This window comes from Drosophila innubila (assembly GCF_004354385.1).
Source record: "Drosophila innubila isolate TH190305 chromosome 3L unlocalized genomic scaffold, UK_Dinn_1.0 0_D_3L, whole genome shotgun sequence".
Taxonomy (NCBI): Eukaryota; Metazoa; Arthropoda; class Insecta; order Diptera; family Drosophilidae; genus Drosophila; species Drosophila innubila.
In genome coordinates this window covers 2,960,488-2,981,619 of record NW_022995376.1, presented here as the reverse complement: position 1 = coordinate 2,981,619, position 21,132 = coordinate 2,960,488, and the positions used below count along the sequence as shown (strand labels likewise).

The following is a 21,132-nucleotide window of genomic DNA, read 5'->3' as shown; positions in this document are numbered from 1 at the left end:
ATAGGCAATGAAATGGAAGGAGATAAGCGTTCGTTGGCTTAGAAATAAATTCAATGCCATGACTTTAGTGACAGCATCCCGGGGCAGAGGTGGTTGAAGAAGAAGGAGAAGAGGCCTCTGGTGACGTCACTAAAGTTAATTGAATTACATAGTTTGCTGAGCTGAGTTTGGAAATTGCGAAATATGTGGAAAAATAGAAAATTGCTATGCTATTGTTAGTACAAGTTCTCATTAGCCGATGGCAAGAAGAAAACAGTTTTTTTTTCCAATTTGCACAGGGAAAAACCTTTATCTCTATGCTTTTCTCTCTCTCTCTCTCTCTCTCTCTCTGTCTCTCCCTTTCTCCCCCTTTTGCTGATGCCTCTGGCTCTTGAGTACCTTTTGGCACTTGAAGGCGAATCGAATAAAATCAAATTGATGTAAAATACATTCAAGCACTTTGGCTTTGCTTTATTGCTTTTGCTACAGTATTTTTAGAAACTAGGTCATTTCAACTTGCCACCTGTCCACATCCCCTCCTCTCATTTTTCTGTCTCTCCCCCCTTTGGAAATCAGCAGAGAAAATCTACAAATGAACACATTGCAAGTGTCTCCTTGAACGGCTCTCGTTTGGTCCATTGGCAAACCGTACACGATTTGTGTTTTAAGCACGCCTCGAACCGCACCGTGTGGCATGTGGCATGTTTAGAGTGGTGGCAAGTAGATCTATCTGTCCATCTGTCCGTCTGTCCGTCTGTCTGTCTGTCTGTCTGTCTGTCTGTCTGTCATTCGACTGTGCATAAAAGTTTCTGTCGAGTGCACAGACTGAGAGACTGTTTGCTAATGCTTTTAATTAAGCAACAACAGTAAAAGACAGAATTTTTTATATATACCAAGAAGTATACCAAATAATTGTTGTGTTTCAGAAAAAAATCTAATCAATATAATTTCTAAGAGATACAAAAAAAAAATAGATTTCTTATGTATTTTTTTAAATTAAATGTAAAGCTTAAGCAAAAGAAACAAACAATAATAATCACAATCAGAATTAATATGATCCATTAAATTTAGCTATTTAAAAATGAACAAAAATTCTTAAAAAATCTCTATATATACATCTTGTATATATAATTAGTTAGTTAAATAATTTGTTTGACTAAGAAATTATTAAAAATGTTATAAGCATTTTATTTTTTCTATAGACTATTTTATTTTATTTTATAGATTTTTTTATTTTATTTTATAGATTTTTTTATTTCATTTTATAAATTTTTTTATTTTATTTTATTAAAGTTGCTTATGATTCTGTTTTAAAACAATTAAATAAATATAATAACAATAATATACATTAGAAATACAATTTTTTTTTTAAATAAAAACAATATATTTTTGTATTTTTTGCGTTTAAAAAGTAAAATATAATTATCAGCGAAATTTATTGGCCTACTGTTTATATCTATAAGTTTTCCTCCTGCATTTTAATGTATATTTTCTTCTATCTATTTTGAATTGGTTATTTATTTTTGGCAAATTAAAGACACTTTTATTTATTTATTTATAGAAGGAAATCTTTGTCCCTCAACTAAATTATAAACTGAAGTGTGGTATAATTGACAGCAACAAGAGGCATAAATGCCAGTGTGACATCTCCTAAGTGGTGTGTGGCCAAAGTAACAACAACAACAAGAACAACAAAGAACACTTGTGCACACTCCAAAAGATACTTTGCATGCACCCTGGGAATTGTTGTCAAGTGATTCATAGATACCCCAAAATGTCGCTCAAATATGTGCGACAACTGAACTTATCCCCAACAACTGAATGGGACTATTTCTAATTGTTACAAATTTGAGTTTTAACAACTTTTATATAAAGTGCCACAATCTGGGGAGTTGTAAATATAATAAGAATATTTTACAAGTAATTTGAAAGTGCCTAATTTTTGTTAACTTAAGCATAATTTAACATTTATAGCGCAATCAACAGCAGTAAAAACTTTGAGAACTGAGAGAGGAACTTGAAAATAGAAAGGCTTTATATGAGTTGAGACTTGAGCTATGTTTGTGAAAAAATAGGGAATTACTTGAGGTTAATTGGTCTTGTTCTTAAAATAATATTATTACTTATAATAATTAGTATTGCTAATTAGTATTTGTTTGAAAGGATGTAGCGTAAAATAATAAAATAAAATTAATCAGCACTTATTATTTTTCCATTACAAGTTAATTAACATTTTTTACTTTTTACACATTTTTTCTTTAGTGTTTATTGTCCAGGCATTTTACATTGTTTCAATAATAAAGAAATATGTTAAAAATCTGAGCAAAGTAAAATATAAATTTAATATAACAAATAAATATTTACATTTATTTAGAGAAAGTAATATACAGTTTCTTAGCTAGATTTCACAAAAATGTATTTTTATGTCAATGTTATTTGATATAACAATAATTAAAAAATTTATGTATTGCATTTTGGACTCTTTTTAAACAGTTTCTTCAATTTAAGCATAAATAACTCATTGAGCTATTTAAAAATACCTAGAAATTCCCCTTAGAGAGAGGGAGAGGTTTATTTTTAACATAAAATTTAAGACTGTGTTTGTCAACTCCCCCGCAGATTTGTCTATATAGAAACGCGATTACCTGCTGTCAACCCACGTGTTTTGGGCATCAACTGTGAAAATCTCAGCACATGCAGCAATTGATGTCAGTCTCATTGATTTATGACAGCATAAAAGATGAGAAACAAGCAGGGGAATAGGAAGAAGTGCAATAGAGAGCGGGAGAGGGAAGAATTAGAAACTGCAAGACGAAGACGAAAGACACAAGCGTTAAAGTGTGAAAACTCATTAAACGCACACAAATTGTTTATAGAGGGAACATTTAGTAATGTTGGGAACTTGTGAACTAAGAAGGGGAAAACGTGACGCCTACACTCCCAATGGAGCAAACCAAGGCAGAGAGAGAGATGGAGTGAGGTACACTGATAAAAAAAATTTTCTCAAAACTACGAATTTGGAACATGAAATTCTTAAATTAAGAAAACACATCTTGGTTTTAAGAAGATTACAAAAAAGATCAAGTGCTTATTTTAAGAATAAATGTTTTTAAAATTAAAATCAAAAAATGGAAATTATTTTTATAATTTAGTAATTTTATAAATGTTGTATGAATTTGTTACGAGTGGGATTCGAACCGGCGCCTACTGCTTCATAACTGAAACAGTATCTCTAACCAGAGCGCCACGGAGCAACCTTTTGCTAGATATAAAAAAATACATATTTATACTTTCCTAACAATTTAAGAATTGTATTATTGTATTAAGAACTATGATTTTTAAGATTAATATTCTTAGTATTAGTAATAGGTCTTAAAATGTTTTTATTTTAAGAACAAAATATTAAAGATGAATGTTGGTTGTTAGAAGTTGGTCCATTTTTTTCAGTGTAGAGAGTTAGAGGCAACTGCATAAACTCAAGTTGCATTCATCAGTCAAATGGGGCACACAGACAGACAGACAGACAGACGGACAGACAGACAGACAGACAGCCGTCTGACAATTGTCTGGCCAATGAGTCAGTAGTCGCTAAGTCTGTGGGGCGTCAGTGGGTTAACTGAGTTGCTTGCTGCAAGTCATGCTACCCGTGGAGCTGCAACATGGGGCAAGTGTTGGCGTTGCATTCAATTTACTACAGACAATTGATGGTTTTCCCTTTTTTTCTTTCTATTTTCCATTTTAAACATTTTTTTTATTTTGTATTTCTATTTTTTTTTTGGTGCTACACAAATTGAAAACGATTATCAATACGTCTGAGCTGTCAGGGCGTTCGAGGAGTTCAAGCAGGTTGCGGGGGCGTGGCCATAACATTTTGAGGGGCAGTTATGTGTGTGTACAGTGGGGAAGTTCAAGCCACGAAAGCGCGAAAAGCTAACAAAAAAAAAAACGCAAAAAGGGCCAGAAAAGCAAACAACAGAAACAACAACAAATGCAGCAGCCACAACAAAAACAACAACAAAATGCTAACTGATAAATGGGCAGCCAAAAGCAGCCAAATAAGAAAAAATAAAAATAATAAAGAGTCGTGAAAACAGAGCATGAGGGAGGTAGCAATGTAAGGAGGGGCTGCCAGGGGAAAGGGAACGGGGAGGTTACATAGATTACTATGGCCATCTCTGGGGCACACTTCAATGTTGTTATTGCTGCAATTGTTGTTTTAACACTCACACACGCACATATACACACTAACATTGAGGTCATAATCGATTTCCCTTGGGTTTAGCTTAAACGTATTTTTCGACTTATTTCTGTGTCTCAAACTCATTAAGATCGAACTGTTTATTTAATCGACTGACAAAGTTATAATTAAATTTTAGATGTCTGCAATAATATATCATTAGAGTGTAGTAAAATCTATTCAAAAATAGTATAAGAAAAGCTTCCAAATACTGAATTTATTATTGTATATGTATAGAGTTAATATAACAAGCAAGGCTGAAAACCTCCAAAGTTTGTTAAAGGTTCGGTTCGGCGGTTCGAGCCATAGAGCAAGACATCGGTTCGGTTCGCGAATTGGTTTATATACCCCCTGAAACCAAAATTTGAGTTCGAACCTTGGTTCAATTTCATACAAAAAAAAATTTTTTATTGTCATGCATTTTTCTCTACATTTTGAACTAATTAAATTTTTTTTTTTTAATCAAATTTTGATTAAAATTAAAATCTATTTGAAGATTTAAATGTGACCTATTTTAGTCCGAAGTCTCAAATAATTGCGTAGTTAGAAAACTATAAAATTTATGTAATTATTGCTTTTTCGAACCGAACCTTTTATTTTAGAAAGCGGTTCGGCTTAGGTTCGGGTTCGCAAAATTAATAATTTCATTAATGATCTGGTTCAGGCTGCTTAAAAACCCGAACCGAACCAGTTCTACAAGGTTCGTTTCGGACCCGGTTTGCAGCCTTGGTTTTAAATAATGTCTACCTATTTTTTTGGGCCGGTTTTTCAATGTCTCCTGCAATTTTAACAAAGATATATTCTTAAATTTGTCATTATTTTCTATATATTTTACGTCAAAATATTTTTAAATTAGTTATCAAACCTCTTCACTTGACATTTTATTTTGTCTTGTGCCAGTTTTGTATTTTGTTCTTATAAAACGATTGAAGATTGAATTTATTTTTTTATATATATATATTTTTTTTATGAATTAAATAAATATATTAAAATTAGCTTAAACTCTTTTAAAATGTTTCTCAAGAGTATAGAAACTGCAGTGTGTTTGAGTGAATTGTTGCTACTCATTATTATAGGTCCAGCTGTAAGTGTTGGCATTGCTGTTGCTGTTGTTGTTGTTGTTGTTATTGTTGTTGTTGTTGCCACACGCGCCAATGCAATTTAGTGAAATATGCTGAGAGTCAACACTCTGCCCTCCCCTCATAAAAGTGGGGGAGTTTTCGTAAACGATGCCCCAGCAGAGCACAACAATGTAAACAGAATGTATCGTAAAATAAATAGTTTTCAAAACCATTAAAGAAACGAGAAGGCCAGCGAAAAGAATAACAGAGAAACAGCCAGAGGAGTAGGTATATTATGAAAGAGAAGGCAAAAGAGAGAGAGAGAGAGGGGGAGAGAGAGAAAAGGAAAAACTTGGAAGCCGCGAGAAACTGTCGAGGTTTCTTCTTGTCTTAAAGACCCAGGCGCGAAGTTTGTGGCATTAAGTTTTCAACATGCTCAGCAAATTGTTTAATGGTTGTACCCCAAACACCACTTACCCCCTCTCCCACACACACACACACACACACACACACACACACACACACTCCCTGTGTGTGCAACATGATGCTGTTGTAGCGTAAACATAAATACCAGAAATGGAATCGTCTTGCAAGCAAATTGAAAAGTAGCAAACCGAAATAACTCGACACGAAAACTTTGGAGAGACATGTGTTATTAGCCAGAAAATACATAACTATTAAAACAGTAAATGGAGAGTATGAGAAAGAGAGGGGAGAAAATGAGAAATAAGCCAAAAGAGTTGTCCGAACAGGCGACAAACATAAATATTTAATGTAAATTGAAAAGTGCATGCCACATAAATTTTGAAGCAAGCTCTAGAGCCGGCAACTAAATACAAGTAAATAAATTTATACACACTGAGTTGTAGATATAATTGTACAAGCAGTGTGAGAGAAAGAGAGAGCAGAAGAAGAGAGACAGCAGAAGAGGAGACACTTGAAGTCAGACTTGTGCGACAAGCAAATCAGCAACAACAAACAAACTGATGCAAAAGTTTAGATAAAGTATTTATGCCACACAAAAAAAAAAAAAATAAATAAAAATATAAAGTAAAAGAAAAGCTGGTGAAGCAGTCGCTCTGGCAGCCACTGTATGGGGTTCCATGCACAATTGAAGAGGAAATTAAACAAGTTTGCCTAACGAAGAAAACAAACTTTTTATGCGCGCCTTAAAGTATGCAGCAAAAGATGCAAACAAACAGCAGCCACAAACACACAGAAACACACACACGCATACATCAAAGTTGTGCCTAGGCACTATGGAACATTTGTAATGAATTATAATCAAATTTCAACTTTTATTTTTTGTTGTTTTTAATGCTCAAAATAAAATTAAAATATTATTTGTATTATTATTATTATTATTATTATTATTATTATTATTATTATTATTATTATTATTATTATTATTATTATTATTATTATTATTATTATTATTATTATTATTATTATTATTATTATTATTATTATTATTATTATTATTATTATTATTATTATTATTATTATTATTATTATTATTATTATTATTATTATTATTATTAAACAAATGTAAAGAAAAAATGAAATATGTCACTTTTAAAGATGTAATTTTATTATTATTTACTTGTTTTAAAATTTATATAATTAATTTAAACATAACTAATGTTGTACAGTCCTTAAATTTAAAAAATATATACTATTTTCCAAGTGTTTATTTATTTTTTAATGTCAACTAAAAGCAATCGATAAAAAATTAACTAAAATTTTAATACAAATAAAGATTATCAATAAACAAATCAAATTATATAGAATTCAAATTAAATACTTTATAAAAAAAAAACAAATTAATATTATTTTTAAATTATTATTAATAATAAAATACATATTATTTTAAAATGAGTATCAAGTATAAAATAAAATGTGCAAATTACCCATTGTACTTAGTGACAAAGCAAGTGGGGGAGGGCGTACTGAGGCTGGTGGGGGCGTGGCATTGTCAAGTTACATTGCGATGCTGCGGCTTCTTCTTCTTCTTACTTTTGAGTCAGTAAACTTTTTGAATCAATTTAAGTTCTGACATTTTAATGATAAATTTGTAACAGAGCAAAAAACCAGGCCAAGAATGTGGCAAATACAATGTTGTTGTTGTTGTTGTCGTTATTGTTGTTAGCATGCGTCTGTCTGTCCGTCTGTCTGTCTGTCAGTCAGTTACTGTTGAGTTAGAAAAATGCTGTTTGTAAATTATTGCAAGTGTCTTTCAAAGTGGTTTTGACCCATGTTGATAGCTGCAGTTGTTTTTTGTTTTTATATTGTTGTTATTGTTGATAAAACTACCTACATTATGTGCAAAAGTGAAAAGAATGAATGGCAAAGTTTTTGCTTGACGATGATGATGAAGATGAACTTGTGAACAGCTGCTGCTGACAGTTGCCATGGCTAAACTCTTGTCAAATTAATATAAGAAATAATCAGAGTGTACTCGACATTTCTTCTCGAAAATGTGCCATATACATTACTAAGAACTGAGAGATTGCTCAGGTTAGATTCTCTGGAATTTCAGTTATTTTTCAGCATTCCAAGAAACTGCACTTTATTAAGTGAATAGCTAAATTCTTGTTAAATTTAATAAATAACTGCCACTGCAAATGAAATGCTAAAATTACATTTAAAGTCTGTCAAAGACAAAATTTATTTGCGTCGGTAACTTGTTTTGTTTACAGATATTTTTCGACTTTTAGCTAGAGTAGAGAATATGATAATTAATAAGTTGAAATATGAAGTTGAATATGAAATTTAAAAGTCGAATTTTTGAATAGAAAAATAAGTTTTTTTGTATCTTTAAAATGGTTTAAAAAATTTTAAAAAGATTTCTTATGCTTCAGCTAAAAAATTCCGCATTTAATGATTTAAGGATAAGGTAATTTTATCCTTAAATTTGCTGGTAAATCAAGGCTTTATTTTTTCCCGCCTAAACTTCACTTTGATGTTTAAAAAATAAGTTTTCTGTATCTTTAAATCGGCTTAAATTTTTTTTAAAAATTCCTTATCTTTCAGCTGAAAAAATCCCGCATTTTATGATTAGAGAAAATGTAATTTTATCCTTAAACTTGCTGGTAAATCAAGGCTTTATTTTTCCCATCAAAACTTTACTTTTATGTTAAAAAAAAATAAGTTTAGCTGTATTTTAAAATCGGTTTAAAAATTTTTAAAAAATTTCTTGTCCTTAAACTGACAAAAATCCTGCTTTAAATGATGAAAAAAGGTAATTTTACCCTTAAATTTGCTGGTATATCAAGTCTTTATTTTTCCTCGCCAAAACTTCACTTTGATGTTGTTGAAATTGAGAACAATCCCAACTTATACTTCAAGTTTTCTACTTTAAGTTTTGCTTTTGACATATTTCAAGTGTGTGTGTGAGTGTGTATGTGTGTGTGAGTGTGTGTTTTCTAACCCAACGTACACGTGTCGACAAATGTTGATATTGTTAGGGCCACAAGAGAGATACGAGTAGCCAGGGCAAATATTGTTGTTGCTCATCTAAACCTCATTATTGACTCATTTGGTTGGGGCCGTAAAGCGCCCGAAAGTATGCTGTCATTATTTAGGCGACAGCCGCAGCCATTTGCAATTAAAGTAAGCCACATGTGCAGTTAATGGCTAAGTCCACACTCAACCACACACACACACGCACACACACACACACACTCACAGCTAAATACACAAAAGATAGATATATAGATACTTCTATATCTATAGCTACAGTTGAGTTGCTTTGCGGCTGCTTCGTTTTATTTGCAGTTTTCTATCCGCATTTTGTTTACATTCGATTTGAAATGACAGCAAATTGTCGTTAGCTTACAAATAGATAACAAAGGGGCGTTAGTTTGAACTTCATAAATGTAAATACTATGAAAATAAATATGTCAATTAGTTGAGAAAAACAATTGTAGCAGGCTAGAAGAATTAGCCCAACTAAAATGCAGCTTAATAAAAATACTCAATACCGCAGTAACAATATTAATTAAATTACAATATTTTCTTAAATTTGTTAAAGTGCAACTTTAAAGTATTATAGCTTGGATAAAGTATTTACAGCATTTATTATATTTCTTGCCTTAGCGTTATTTTCATTTTAGAATTCGTTTTTTATCATCTGATCTGATCTTAATTGATTTATTAAATATTTTAGCTAATTAAATTGAATTGAAAGCTTTATTTGCATTTATTTTATTTATTCTTTATATTGTTTATTTTAGAATCCTATCATTTTTATCTGAGTAATTTAAGTTTGGCTTAAATTTACTAATTTTTAATTTTATACAAAACATTTAACAATTTTTAACTTTGTTTTAATTTAGTTTATTAATTTATAATTTACTCAAAATATATATATATTTTTTTAATTTACATAATTTCAGTCAATTTTTTATAGGTTTAATCAAAATACTTTTTGATACTAAACTTGCTTATTCACAGCTTAATGAGAATATTAAAGTGAAAGGTATACAATAATTTTTTAATCATAGAAAATATTTAAAATGACAACTTATCAATACTCTGTTATCAATAAAGATTTGCTTAACCTCTTTACAAAACACTTTTAAATAGTTGCAAGCACATTAAACTTTTGCCATTTGTTTACTTTGTATAAACTATAATAATTTATGTTTATTTATTTAATATTTTTCTCCCCGTCGTTTTTTCTATTTGCAGATAAGACAACGATTCAACTCGGTCAATGCCTGATAATTGTGTGGCAATTGAAAGTGGGTCTGTCATATGACTGATAATGGCATTCAACGCTGGCTGCTACAACAACAGCAACAACAAAAACAAGAGCAACAACAACTACTTAAAGAGCAGCCACAATGGCCAAACAAAATGAATATTTAAAAATTTGGAAACATATCAAATGGCGAATTGAAAAGTGAAATTCAAATGCAAAATTTCAACTCAAAGTGAAATTAAAATTTAAATAAGACTTTTAAAAATATTAAAAACTAAACAAAAAGTGCCATAAGAAATATATAAAAAAGAAACACGCGGGTTTTTTTTTTTTTTAAACAATTCAAACATATCCCCAAAAGCAAACGCTGCCAATTAGAGAGAGAGAGAGAGAGAAGAGAGAGAGAGTAAACGATACATATATAAATATAGACTAAATAAATAGAGATAACTTGTAGTAACCCAACGACAACAACATGACAATATCAACAGCGGCAACAACAACAACAACAGCAGCAGCAGCAACAGCAGCAACAACAACAATAGCTACAAAAACATATAAAATTGCAAATCGTTTGTTGAAATATGAAAAACTCATTAAACAGCCGCAAATGCAGTCGGAATTGGGCAGAACGAGCGTGACCGGAACACAAACGGATGAGGATGTGGATGCAACGTCTGCGGATGTGGCTGCAACAACAGCAACAACAACATATTCCAACCATTTCAATACGCATTTCGACAATGGCAATGCCTATACTCCTATTCCGACCCCTGCCACGCCCTCTAGCGATTTCCTGCATCACATCACAGATCGCACAATGCTGTTGCCAACGTTGGAGCAATCATCTAACGGTTTTCTGGCCAACAGCAGCAACAGCAGCGGCATTGTCACGTACAAGGCCAAAACCAATGGCAGCAGCAACTACAATTTTAACTCTACCTCATCAACGAGTATTGGCTGCCACGACAGTGGTGGCAAAGGTGGAGGAGGAGCAGGAGGAGGAGCAGGAGCAGCAGCCGGAGGAACAACCATTTCAAGTTGTTGTAACTTAATTGCACGTCGCTGTTTTGGCATCAATGTGCGACGCTGCGTTTACGTTCTGTTTGCCATTACCGTGGTTAGCATTTTCTACTACACGCATTACGTGGGCACCGACGTGGTCTATGGGTGAGTACTCCTCCGTTCCTCTCAACTCTCTATTCTCAAATTCCCCTCCCATTTTCATAGCTACCCAACAAATACCTCAACCATTTTCATTGTGTTGCCAACTACCAAGCAGTGTTAAGCTTTAAAACAACTAATTTGGTATTGAAAAAGTAGCTAAAAAAAAGCTAAGACATACACTGAAAAAAAAGACCAACTTCTAAAATCAAAAACATTCATCTTAAATATTTTGTTCTTAAAATAAGAACATTTTAAGACCATTTAACTAATACTAAGAATATTTATCTAAAAAAATTAAAGTTCTTAATACAAGAATACAAATAGAATAAATTGTTAGGCAAGTATAAATATGTCCTATTTTTTTGCATCAAACAAAAGGTTGCTCCGTGGCGCTCTGGTTAGAGAAACCGCTTCAGTTGCGAAGCAGTAGGCACCGGTTCGAATCTCACTCGTAAAAAAATTAAAATACCATTTTTAATATTACTAAATTATAAATATAATTTTTATTTTTTGATTAAAATCTTCAAAACATTTATGCTTAAAACAAGGACTTGGTCTTATTTGAAATGCACTAAATATATAGGCCTGTTTCGGTTTTCACTTTCGGTCAGATTATTTCTTTAAATTCAAATTCTTAATTCTGTTTTAATTACATTTTGGCACAATTTTGTGCATTAAATTTGGTTTGAGTTGATAAATTTAAGTCCTTTAGAGTAAAAAACAATAATTTTTAAATGTAATCTAAAAAATAAAACAAAAAAACAATATATTAAAATTTATGTAATTCAATTTGAAAACCGAAGCAGCCTTAATATAATTTCCTGGATTAAAAAATAAATGGCAATTAAATTTAAGACTATTTATAAAAGCTTAATTAATATATTCATAAGCTTTATAAACAATTTAAAGCTTTTTTAATCGGTTCTGATGTTTTCTCAAAATTATCAAAATTGCATGCTCACTTTTAGAAAACATTAAAAAAAAAAATAATTAAATAAATACCACATTTACATTTCTTTTAAGTATTGGAAAATATGTTTTTGATAGAGCACATCCGACAGTCTGGAGATGTAGTTGAATAATTCTTAAGACAATCCGAATTATAGCTCATCAATTTTATGGCGATTTTCTACCCTTTACATTTTTAATATAGCTATAAAATAGCTAAAATAACAACACTGTCAACCAGCGGATGTGCATCCAATTCACATCATCCCACCTCACATTTGGTGGTGTCCAGCTGTTTGTTGTGTTCGTATATGATTGGATTTCTTTTTTCTCTTTTTTTTAACTTTTTAAAGAATTTTTCTCTCTTTTGTTTTGCAATAATAAACAGGTGTGTGGCAGGTGCGAACAGCAGTTCGGGTCTCTTGCTCATGTTGCACTGCCGCATTGTGTTTGTGCCGTGTTGTTGCAAAAACAATGCAAATAAATTGCGCAAAAAATATTCATCGAAATGTTGTTAAAGTTTGCAAATAAACAAACTTTAAACAAAGGCGCTTTTAAATTGACTTTAAGCAACTTCAAAAATATATTTCAACTTGTTTTCATGTTTGTGTTCATGTCATGCTTGAAAAGTCTTCAATCAAAGCTTTGCTAAATTTGGCATATAAAATAAAATTCATAAAAGCATTTAAAAGCATCTTTAATAATATCTGTTGATTTAACTTAAAGTTGCGTAAAAAGTTTGTGAGCTTTTTAAAGCTGCAGAATTTCTATTGCCGTCTTTTCTGTTTCCCTTTGCAATACCTTAAATTTGATGAGACGCTTCAAATATTTATTTTATTAATTTGACTTGTAAGGTTGTCAGTCCTAAGATTTACCAGACTTCAAACTGACATAACTTTGCCAAAACTATTCCGATCATCATGCCAAATGTCATTTTGGTCATTATTTGGTCTCTTAATTGATTCTCATAAAAATATTATTACTTTAAAAATTTAATTTTTTGGTCATCAACGTGAATTTTTTCCATACTTACCCCTTGACACTTTCTCGAATACTTCAAAATCGCATAACTTTACCAACACTTGACCGATTTTCATGCGAAATACCATTTTGATCAATATTTGGCCACTACTTTGATTCTTCATCAAAATATTATTGATTCTTAACATTCCATATTTTTCGCAAATCACTGTCTATTTTATCCGTACTTTGCCTTGACTTTGACCTTTGACACTTTTTCAAGAACTTCAAAATCGCATAACTTTGCCAAAACTAGACCGATTTTCATGCGGAATATCATTTTCATCATTATTTGGCCTCTTAATTGATTCTGCATAAAAATTTTACTTACTTAAAAAATTAAATTTTTTGAAATTTTTCCATACTTACCCCTTGACACTTTTTCGATAACTTCAAAATCGCATAACTTTGTTAAAGCTTGACCGATTTTCATCCGGAATACCATTTTAATCATTATTTGGCTTCTTCTTTGATTCTGCATCAAAATTTTACAAACTTAAAAAATTTATTTTTTTTGGTCATCACTGTACATTTTTTCTGTAAATAATCAAGAGAAATATGACAAGTCGCTAAATCAAAGGTTTCTTCAACTTTAAACTTGCAAATCTTTGTCAAAATTCAACCGATTTTCAAGCGGAATGTCATAGTAATCATTTGCTCTGACAAATGGTTCTGCTTCTACAAATTTATAACTTTAAAAAAAATATTTACTTTCTGTTTTTTCCGATAATATGTATGAATTTAAATTTAAGCTTAAAGCTCTTTTATGCCTTCTCTGCGCTTCTTATACCTTTAAGCTGGTCAGCTTCAACACACAATGCACTTCATATGTGTACTTCATTTTACCTGAAACTTCTACAAGTTGTGTGTATTTTATTCAACAGCATTTTCAGCTGTTTCCCAAACGCTGTACAAAGTTTTTAACTAGTTTTTCCTTTTTATTGTTTCTTAGCAGAATGATCAACGATTTTTATGTGACTTGTTTTCCAAAGTTTTTCCCAATGAGTCCAACAGTCTGAACTTTACACCTTTGGTTAACTAAAAGTTCCGTTGCAGAAGTGCACGTAGTTATTTTTGGGAAAACTGGATAAACGTGGAAGTTGAGAAATATTTCTCATAATTTTTAATTGCGCACATAAGTAAAAAATGTTAAAAAGGTTTTTCCTGTATATTTATTTGCTTTTCACACTAGTTTGTTGGCTGTTTTTCCCCATTTCTTTTCCCTAGCTGTTTCATTTGAAAAAGAAAAGCGGTTGGTGGGGATAATTCACCTGGCTGTTAGCTACTTTTGCGCGCAATTATGGTTTACAAACATTTCGAGGCAGAGAAATGCGCCATGCCTCAGCTAAGTGCAACTCGCCTCCAGTTGCAGTTGCACAACAACAACAACGGATAAAGTTTTGATTACTTTCATCAGCTGCAGGAGTAGCAAAAGTAGAAACAGGAGCTGTAGTCCTTGACTAGGTTTTTTTTAGTGAATTTTTGCATGCCTGTCTTAACTTGAGCTGCCGAAAAAAGTTATTTGCCCAGTACACAAAAGGGAAAAGGCTTGTGAGCTTGTGACAAAGTCCAGACAAATTTTGATTAATAAGTCTTTAAGAAACAGAGCGAGCAAATTTGATGATAATTAATTTTTTTGTTAATAGAATTTGGACACTAAAAAGATGTAATAATAAAGGTAGTTTTAGAGCAACCAACTTTAGTCGGAAGATTTACTAGATTTCAAACTCGCATAACTTAGTCAAAACTAATCCGATTTGTATGCAGAATACCATTTTGATCATTATTTGGCCTCCTATTTGATTCTGCATCAAAATATTATTTATTTTAAAAATTCGATTTTTTTCATCACTGTTCATTTTTTCCATACTTACCCCTTGACACTTTTTCCAAAACTTCAAACTACCATAACTTTGTCAAAACTCAACCAATTTTCATGTGGAATATCATTTTGATCATTATTTGACCTCTAAATTCATTCTGCATCAAAATATTATTTACTTAAAAAATTCGATTTTTTTCCATCATTGTCAATTTTTTCCATACCTACCCCTTGACACTTTTTCCAAAACTTCAAACTACCATAACTTTGTCAAAACTCAACCGATTTTCATGCGGAATACCATTTTGATCATTATTTGGCCTCTAATTTGATTCTGCATCAAAATATTATTTATTTCAAAAATTCGATTTTTTTTCATCACTGTTCATTTTTTCCATACTTACCCCTTTATACTTTTTCAAAAACTTCAAACTACCATAACTTTGTCAAATCTCAGCCGATTTTCATGCGGAATACCATTTTGATCATTATTTTGCCTTTAATTTGATTCTGCATCAAAATATTATTTATTTTAAAAATTCGATTTTTTTTTCATCACTGTTCATTTTTTCCATACTTACCCCTTGACACTTTTTCCAAAACTTCAATCTACCATAACTTTGTCAAAACTCAACCAATTTTCATGTGGAATATCATTTTGATCATTATTTGACCTCTAAATTCATTCTGCATCAAAATATTATTTACTTAAAAAATTCGATTTTTTTCCATCATTGTCAATTTTTTCCATACCTACCCCTTGACACTTTTTCCAAAACTTCAATCTACCATAACTTTGTCAAAACTCAACCGATTTTCATGCGGAATACCATTTTGATCATTATTTGGCCTCTAATTTGATTCTGCATCAAAATATTATTTATTTTAAAAATTCGATTTTTTTTCATCACTGTCCATTTTTTCCATACTTACCCCTTTATACTTTTTTAAAAACTTCAAACTACCATAACTTTGTCAAATCTCAGCCGATTTTCATGCGGAATACCATTTTGATCATTATTTGGTCTCTTTAATGATTCTGCATTTAAAAATTATAAGCTTTGAAAAATTGTTATTATATTTTTATTTGTTGTCATACTAGGCATTTAACAGTCGAGCACATCAATTAAGATGTTGCTACTTTTCTTACTCGTAGCTATTTCTGAAATGCAGTTGATTATTAAATATTTACTTGCCGACTGCACTTTAAATTTAATTTATGAGCTTAACTGTGGCAAAGTTCATTAGTTATCCAAGTGGACGCCATCAATTTGGAGAGCTGAAGGACGAAAAGGATGGCAATTTGAAAGGCTCAAGTTAAATCTGCTCAATTTTAATGAATTCAAATGCTTTTGACAGTTTGTGTGTGTGTGTGTGAGGGTGTGTATCCTGTCCATGTTCATGTCCATCCGTCCGTTACGTGCAAAAAGCGGAAACATGTGACGTGTCTCTGTCCTTCCCCCCCTCGTCCCACTGTCCGTCCCTCTGTGGTTGCCCCATTGGCGACAGGCAGCCGCCAGTTGCTGATGTGCGTGTTTGTTTATGCTGTCTGTCATTATTTACACACACACACACACACTCAACACACACACACACTTACATGTTAGCTGCTTTTTGTTCTTGTTTTGCAACTGTCGTTTTAGGTGCAAAACGCATTTTGGCAAAATGCAAACCTACGTGATTTGCATGCAGTCACAACACACACACACACACACACACACATACACACATACACTTTCAACACACACACACACAAAGTCGCCTGACAGCCTGCTGTAATTGATTTGTAATGCTAAACATGCAAAAAAGCACTACAAAAATGTCAACAACGTTATGACATATTTCATTTAATCAAAAAGCGAAATGAAATATGATATAAAGAAAAGCAGACTTGAAAAATAAAATAAAATGCAGTTAAATAAAATATTTATTTAAACATAACAATATAGACTTTACCAAATTTAATGACATTTAAATGCAGATTTTTCCATTGTCTGAATCAATTTTGATCTATTTTTTGTCAAACACTTCTCTTTGTATACGTTTTATTACTTAAAGTAAATATTTTAATAAGATATTTGAATATTTGCGATAGTTTTAATTCAAAAATATATTTTTACAGTCAAACAGTTTTTATTTGAATGAATTTTTATGACTTAAAATGTTAAATTTGTTTATATATTAAAGTTTATAGTACTTCTTATCTTACTAAAACTAACTTTTGCAATAGCATATCTATGGATTTAAATTTCACGATGAAGTTTTCTCAGCTATGTTGTGCCCAAATTTCATCCTCCTGGGCCTTACCGTTTGGGCTGCACGAAGATCAGTCAGTCAGTCAGGACAGACAGTTTTATATATATAGATTTTCAAGCATATTTCAATGATAATTTGCTTATTCAATTAAATTGATTATTATTTTCATTATTTTCTTTAAAACAATAAAAACTTTTGCTATATTATCAAAAATACTCCCCAATAATTTAATAATAGTTGTTATTTTAATTAATATATTTATAATCGTTTAAATTTGCAATGTTTTTAGTCATGTTTTTGAATTTAATTAGCTTTTTAATTATGCAAAATAAATAAATGAATTAAATTTAGTTCGTCGCCTGTACTCAGCGCTTAAAAGTCACAACCCCTGATTAATATATGCTTATAATATGTATATTTGTAGCTTGTATATATAGCTGGCGGTTTATTTACTTGCGTGTGTTAAGTGCGATAAATGCGATTTGATGTTTTGCATTTGACCTGCAGGCTTTTTGGGGGCGTGGCACTGTCAAGAATATTAACTAACTGAACTAAACTAAAACACTGCTAAATACGCGTCTGCCACTCGATAATAAACACATGAATTACTTTGCCAGTTCAGTGAATTGTGCAAATATTTAAGCACAAAACTGGACAGCCTGACTGTGTATATGTGTGTGTGTGTTTGTGTGTGTGTGTTTGTGTGCAACATGGCGTATACGTTATGCAATACAAGTTGCGTGCAATAATTGACTAAACATTTAAATGCTAAATGCGATTATAACTGACAATAGCCAAAGGGCATCAACCAGCTTTGTTGTGCGTGTGTGTGTGATATTTTTAGCCCAGTATTCAAAGAATGCAAAGGGTTATGAACTTGGGGCAATATCAACAACTGCACTGAAAAAATGTATTTATTTTCTTAATTTTGTGTGAAAAAAATATTTTTTAAAATTTGATTTTACTTTTAAGACAAATATTTTCGTCGAAAATTGTACCCCAAAATCGGAAACTACGATTAATTCTATTTGAAATTGATTTTGAGCATAATTTTATAAAATATTTTTTTTTTTTGATAGTATCCACCCAATTAATGTATCAAGAACTTAATTTCTGTAGCTTAGGGAACGCATTTGAGCTTTAAAGCTTTTTTTTTATTTTTTTTATTTAAAGTTGTCTTATTTAAAATAAATATTACTTGTGATACCGTTTTCTTTCTTTTTGATTTTAAAAACAATATAATTTATAGCTATTTCTTTTAATTAATATTATATGAATACAAATATGTCTGAAACTATAGCAAAATTTAGAATAATTATTGTTTTATTCAAATTTTCAAATATATTCAATAACAATATAGATATATATATTTTTTTTTGAATAAACATACATATGTATTCCTATTAACTGGTCATCTAGCAGTCGATCACCTTGTTCTTGTTGGCTGCGTGTGTGTCATGTTTTCAAAAAGTGATTACATATGCCCGTTGCACTGGCAGTTGCAAGTGCAACACAAGAACAACTCAACCATTAACGCTGGACGATGATTTTCATTAAGTAAACGGCCGGACATGCTACATCTCTCTCTCTCTCTCTCTCTACCACTCTGTCTCCTTCTCTGTTTTTGTCGTGTCAACTGCTGGCGAACTGCAATAAATAATTACATTTATTTGCATTAAATTCAGTTACAATCACACAAACAAACAGACGCTGCTCGAGGGAAACACAACCGTCTGTCCATGCGAATGCCTTTTGCATATCCTGACACATCCTGGTCGCCATAGTGTCCGCCATTTTCTTCACTTTACGTTCACAGTTCATTTGGCGAAACTTTGTTGCATGCCACTGTCTCTCTTACTGTCTCTTTCTCGCTCTCTGTTGCTTTCTCTGTCGACATTTTACCACTCATTTCCGTTGCAATCCAATTGAACTTGGCTTGCTTGATTTATTTAATTAACTTTTCTGCTTTTTTTCCTCAACTTGCCCTTCGTTTTTCTCTCCTTTTCTCTTCTGCTCGGTTTTCATCTCGTTTTCCACTTGCTGTCGAACGCTTAAAAAATTGGCAGCACTGGGGAATTTTGGGAATTTCTGTTTAAGCCCAGAGACAGAGTTTCTCACTCCTCTTTACGGTTTTCAAGTGCCTCAGCTGCGCCGCTTTTTGTGATTCTCATTGTATGTAAGTGGCGGCAATTTCTTTTCATTGTATGCAAAGTGAAAGACAGAGAAAGAGTCAAAGAAAGTGGTATAAGGACTGAGGAACTGGTTGAGTTAACTGAAGTGGTAGCATATTGAAGTGAGAATGACTTGATGTGAAAAGGACTGAGAAATTTATGCGAATAATCAATCGTTGCTACAGTTGCACTGCTCTATAAAGAACAGAGCTTGATCATATTTATTGCTTAGCAAAACTATTTTTCCATTTTTTTAATAATAATTGATAAGAAAATTTATTTGCACATTTAAATAATATCAAAGAAATATATATAAAAACAAAAATTGACCTGCTCTCTAAAGAACAGAGCTTGATTATATTTATTTGCTTAGAAAAACTAACTTTCAATTTATTTAATTATAATTGAAAAGAAAATATGTTTGCACATTTAAATAATATCAAAGAAATATATATAAAAATTAAAAATGAACTGCTTTATAAAGAACAGGGCTTGATTATATTTATTTGCTTAGGAAAACTAACAAATAAATTAAAATTTATTTTTCAATATTTTTAATAATAATTGAAAAAAACATTTATGTGCACATTTCAATAATATTAAAGAAATAAAAATAAAAATGAAATAAAAATATATTTTAGTATTGTTAATAATCTTGGTATAGGCATTACAATTTTATAAATATATTTTTTAAGCAAACATTTTATAAATAAAATAAAAATTGTTAAAAATATGAAATTAATTATTATTAACTATTTTTTTAGATACAAATAAAAGCCAGCTTTATTATTTATAACAAAAATTAAATCAGTTTTCAGAATAACCAATCCAAAAAAAAACATTTGAATTTTTCCTATTCATTCAGATAATTCTTTTCAGCTTACATTTTTTTTAAGCCTACAACAATTATTTATATGCTATTCTAAGAGCATTAAATAAAATTTGGCAATTGATTGGGGTTTAATATGGTTGAATGGCATGGTAATTTAAAAGTTTAGAGTTCCTTAAAGTTTTCCCTTTGGGTATAAACATTCTTTCACAAGAAATTAAGAATACCTGTTCATTTTCCCTTAATTGACTAAAAATCCAGGCTGTTCTTTAATGCTTGTTCCTTCAGTTTCGCTTTTCAATCATTGCCATTTCAATCAATTCTCTCTAGCTGTACAATTAATTAGAAAATGTCAATTGCTTTGACTTTATGTGTAATCTGTTGCTATTGCTCTGGAATCAAATCGAATCCTTTGCTAGTTGCAACCTCTTTAGATTCTTGCATAATCAACAAATTTTTATCGTATAACAAGGAGCTTTTTCTCTCCCAACTTGTGGTTATTGAAGCATTGGCTCTCTTTGCACTTCTCAATTTATCCAAAATGGTCGCTTTGTCTTTTTGTACGTTGCTTTTGCTGAGCTGCTTTTTGCTTTTTCTATTTATGCTTTAGTCATTTTTATTTCGGTAAGGATATGTATGTATCCAAGTACGAGTATATTTATATATATAGTACATATGTAAAGCACATATCCTTGCGCTAGATTCGCCATTTTATTATGCTACGTTATCCCAGGCTGCATTACGTATGCGCTCCGTTGGTCGCGTTGGAATCCAACACTCTGCGGCTGCTGCATTTGCTACTTTGCAAATTTATTACAAATTTTTACATACGATTTATTGTTTGAGCGTGCCGCCACTCCCACGAATGGTGGGCGGTATTCTATTACGCTTGGAGGCGTGGCTGTGGCCTTTAAGCCCCCCACATACACACACATAA

At 31.3% G+C, this 21,132-nt stretch overlaps 1 protein-coding gene across 1 annotated transcript in view; it reads left to right on the top strand.

Annotated features, from left to right (window-relative positions):
* The window catches only part of LOC117786443 (bifunctional heparan sulfate N-deacetylase/N-sulfotransferase), a 94,077-nt gene that overhangs the window by 39,595 nt on the left and 33,350 nt on the right, over window positions 1-21,132 (top strand). The window contains exon 3 of the mRNA XM_034624705.1: window positions 9,970-11,152. Within this exon, the coding sequence (XP_034480596.1) occupies window positions 10,458-11,152 (695 nt within the window). The 5' untranslated portion in view covers window positions 9,970-10,457. The remainder of the gene's footprint in view (window positions 1-9,969; window positions 11,153-21,132) is intronic.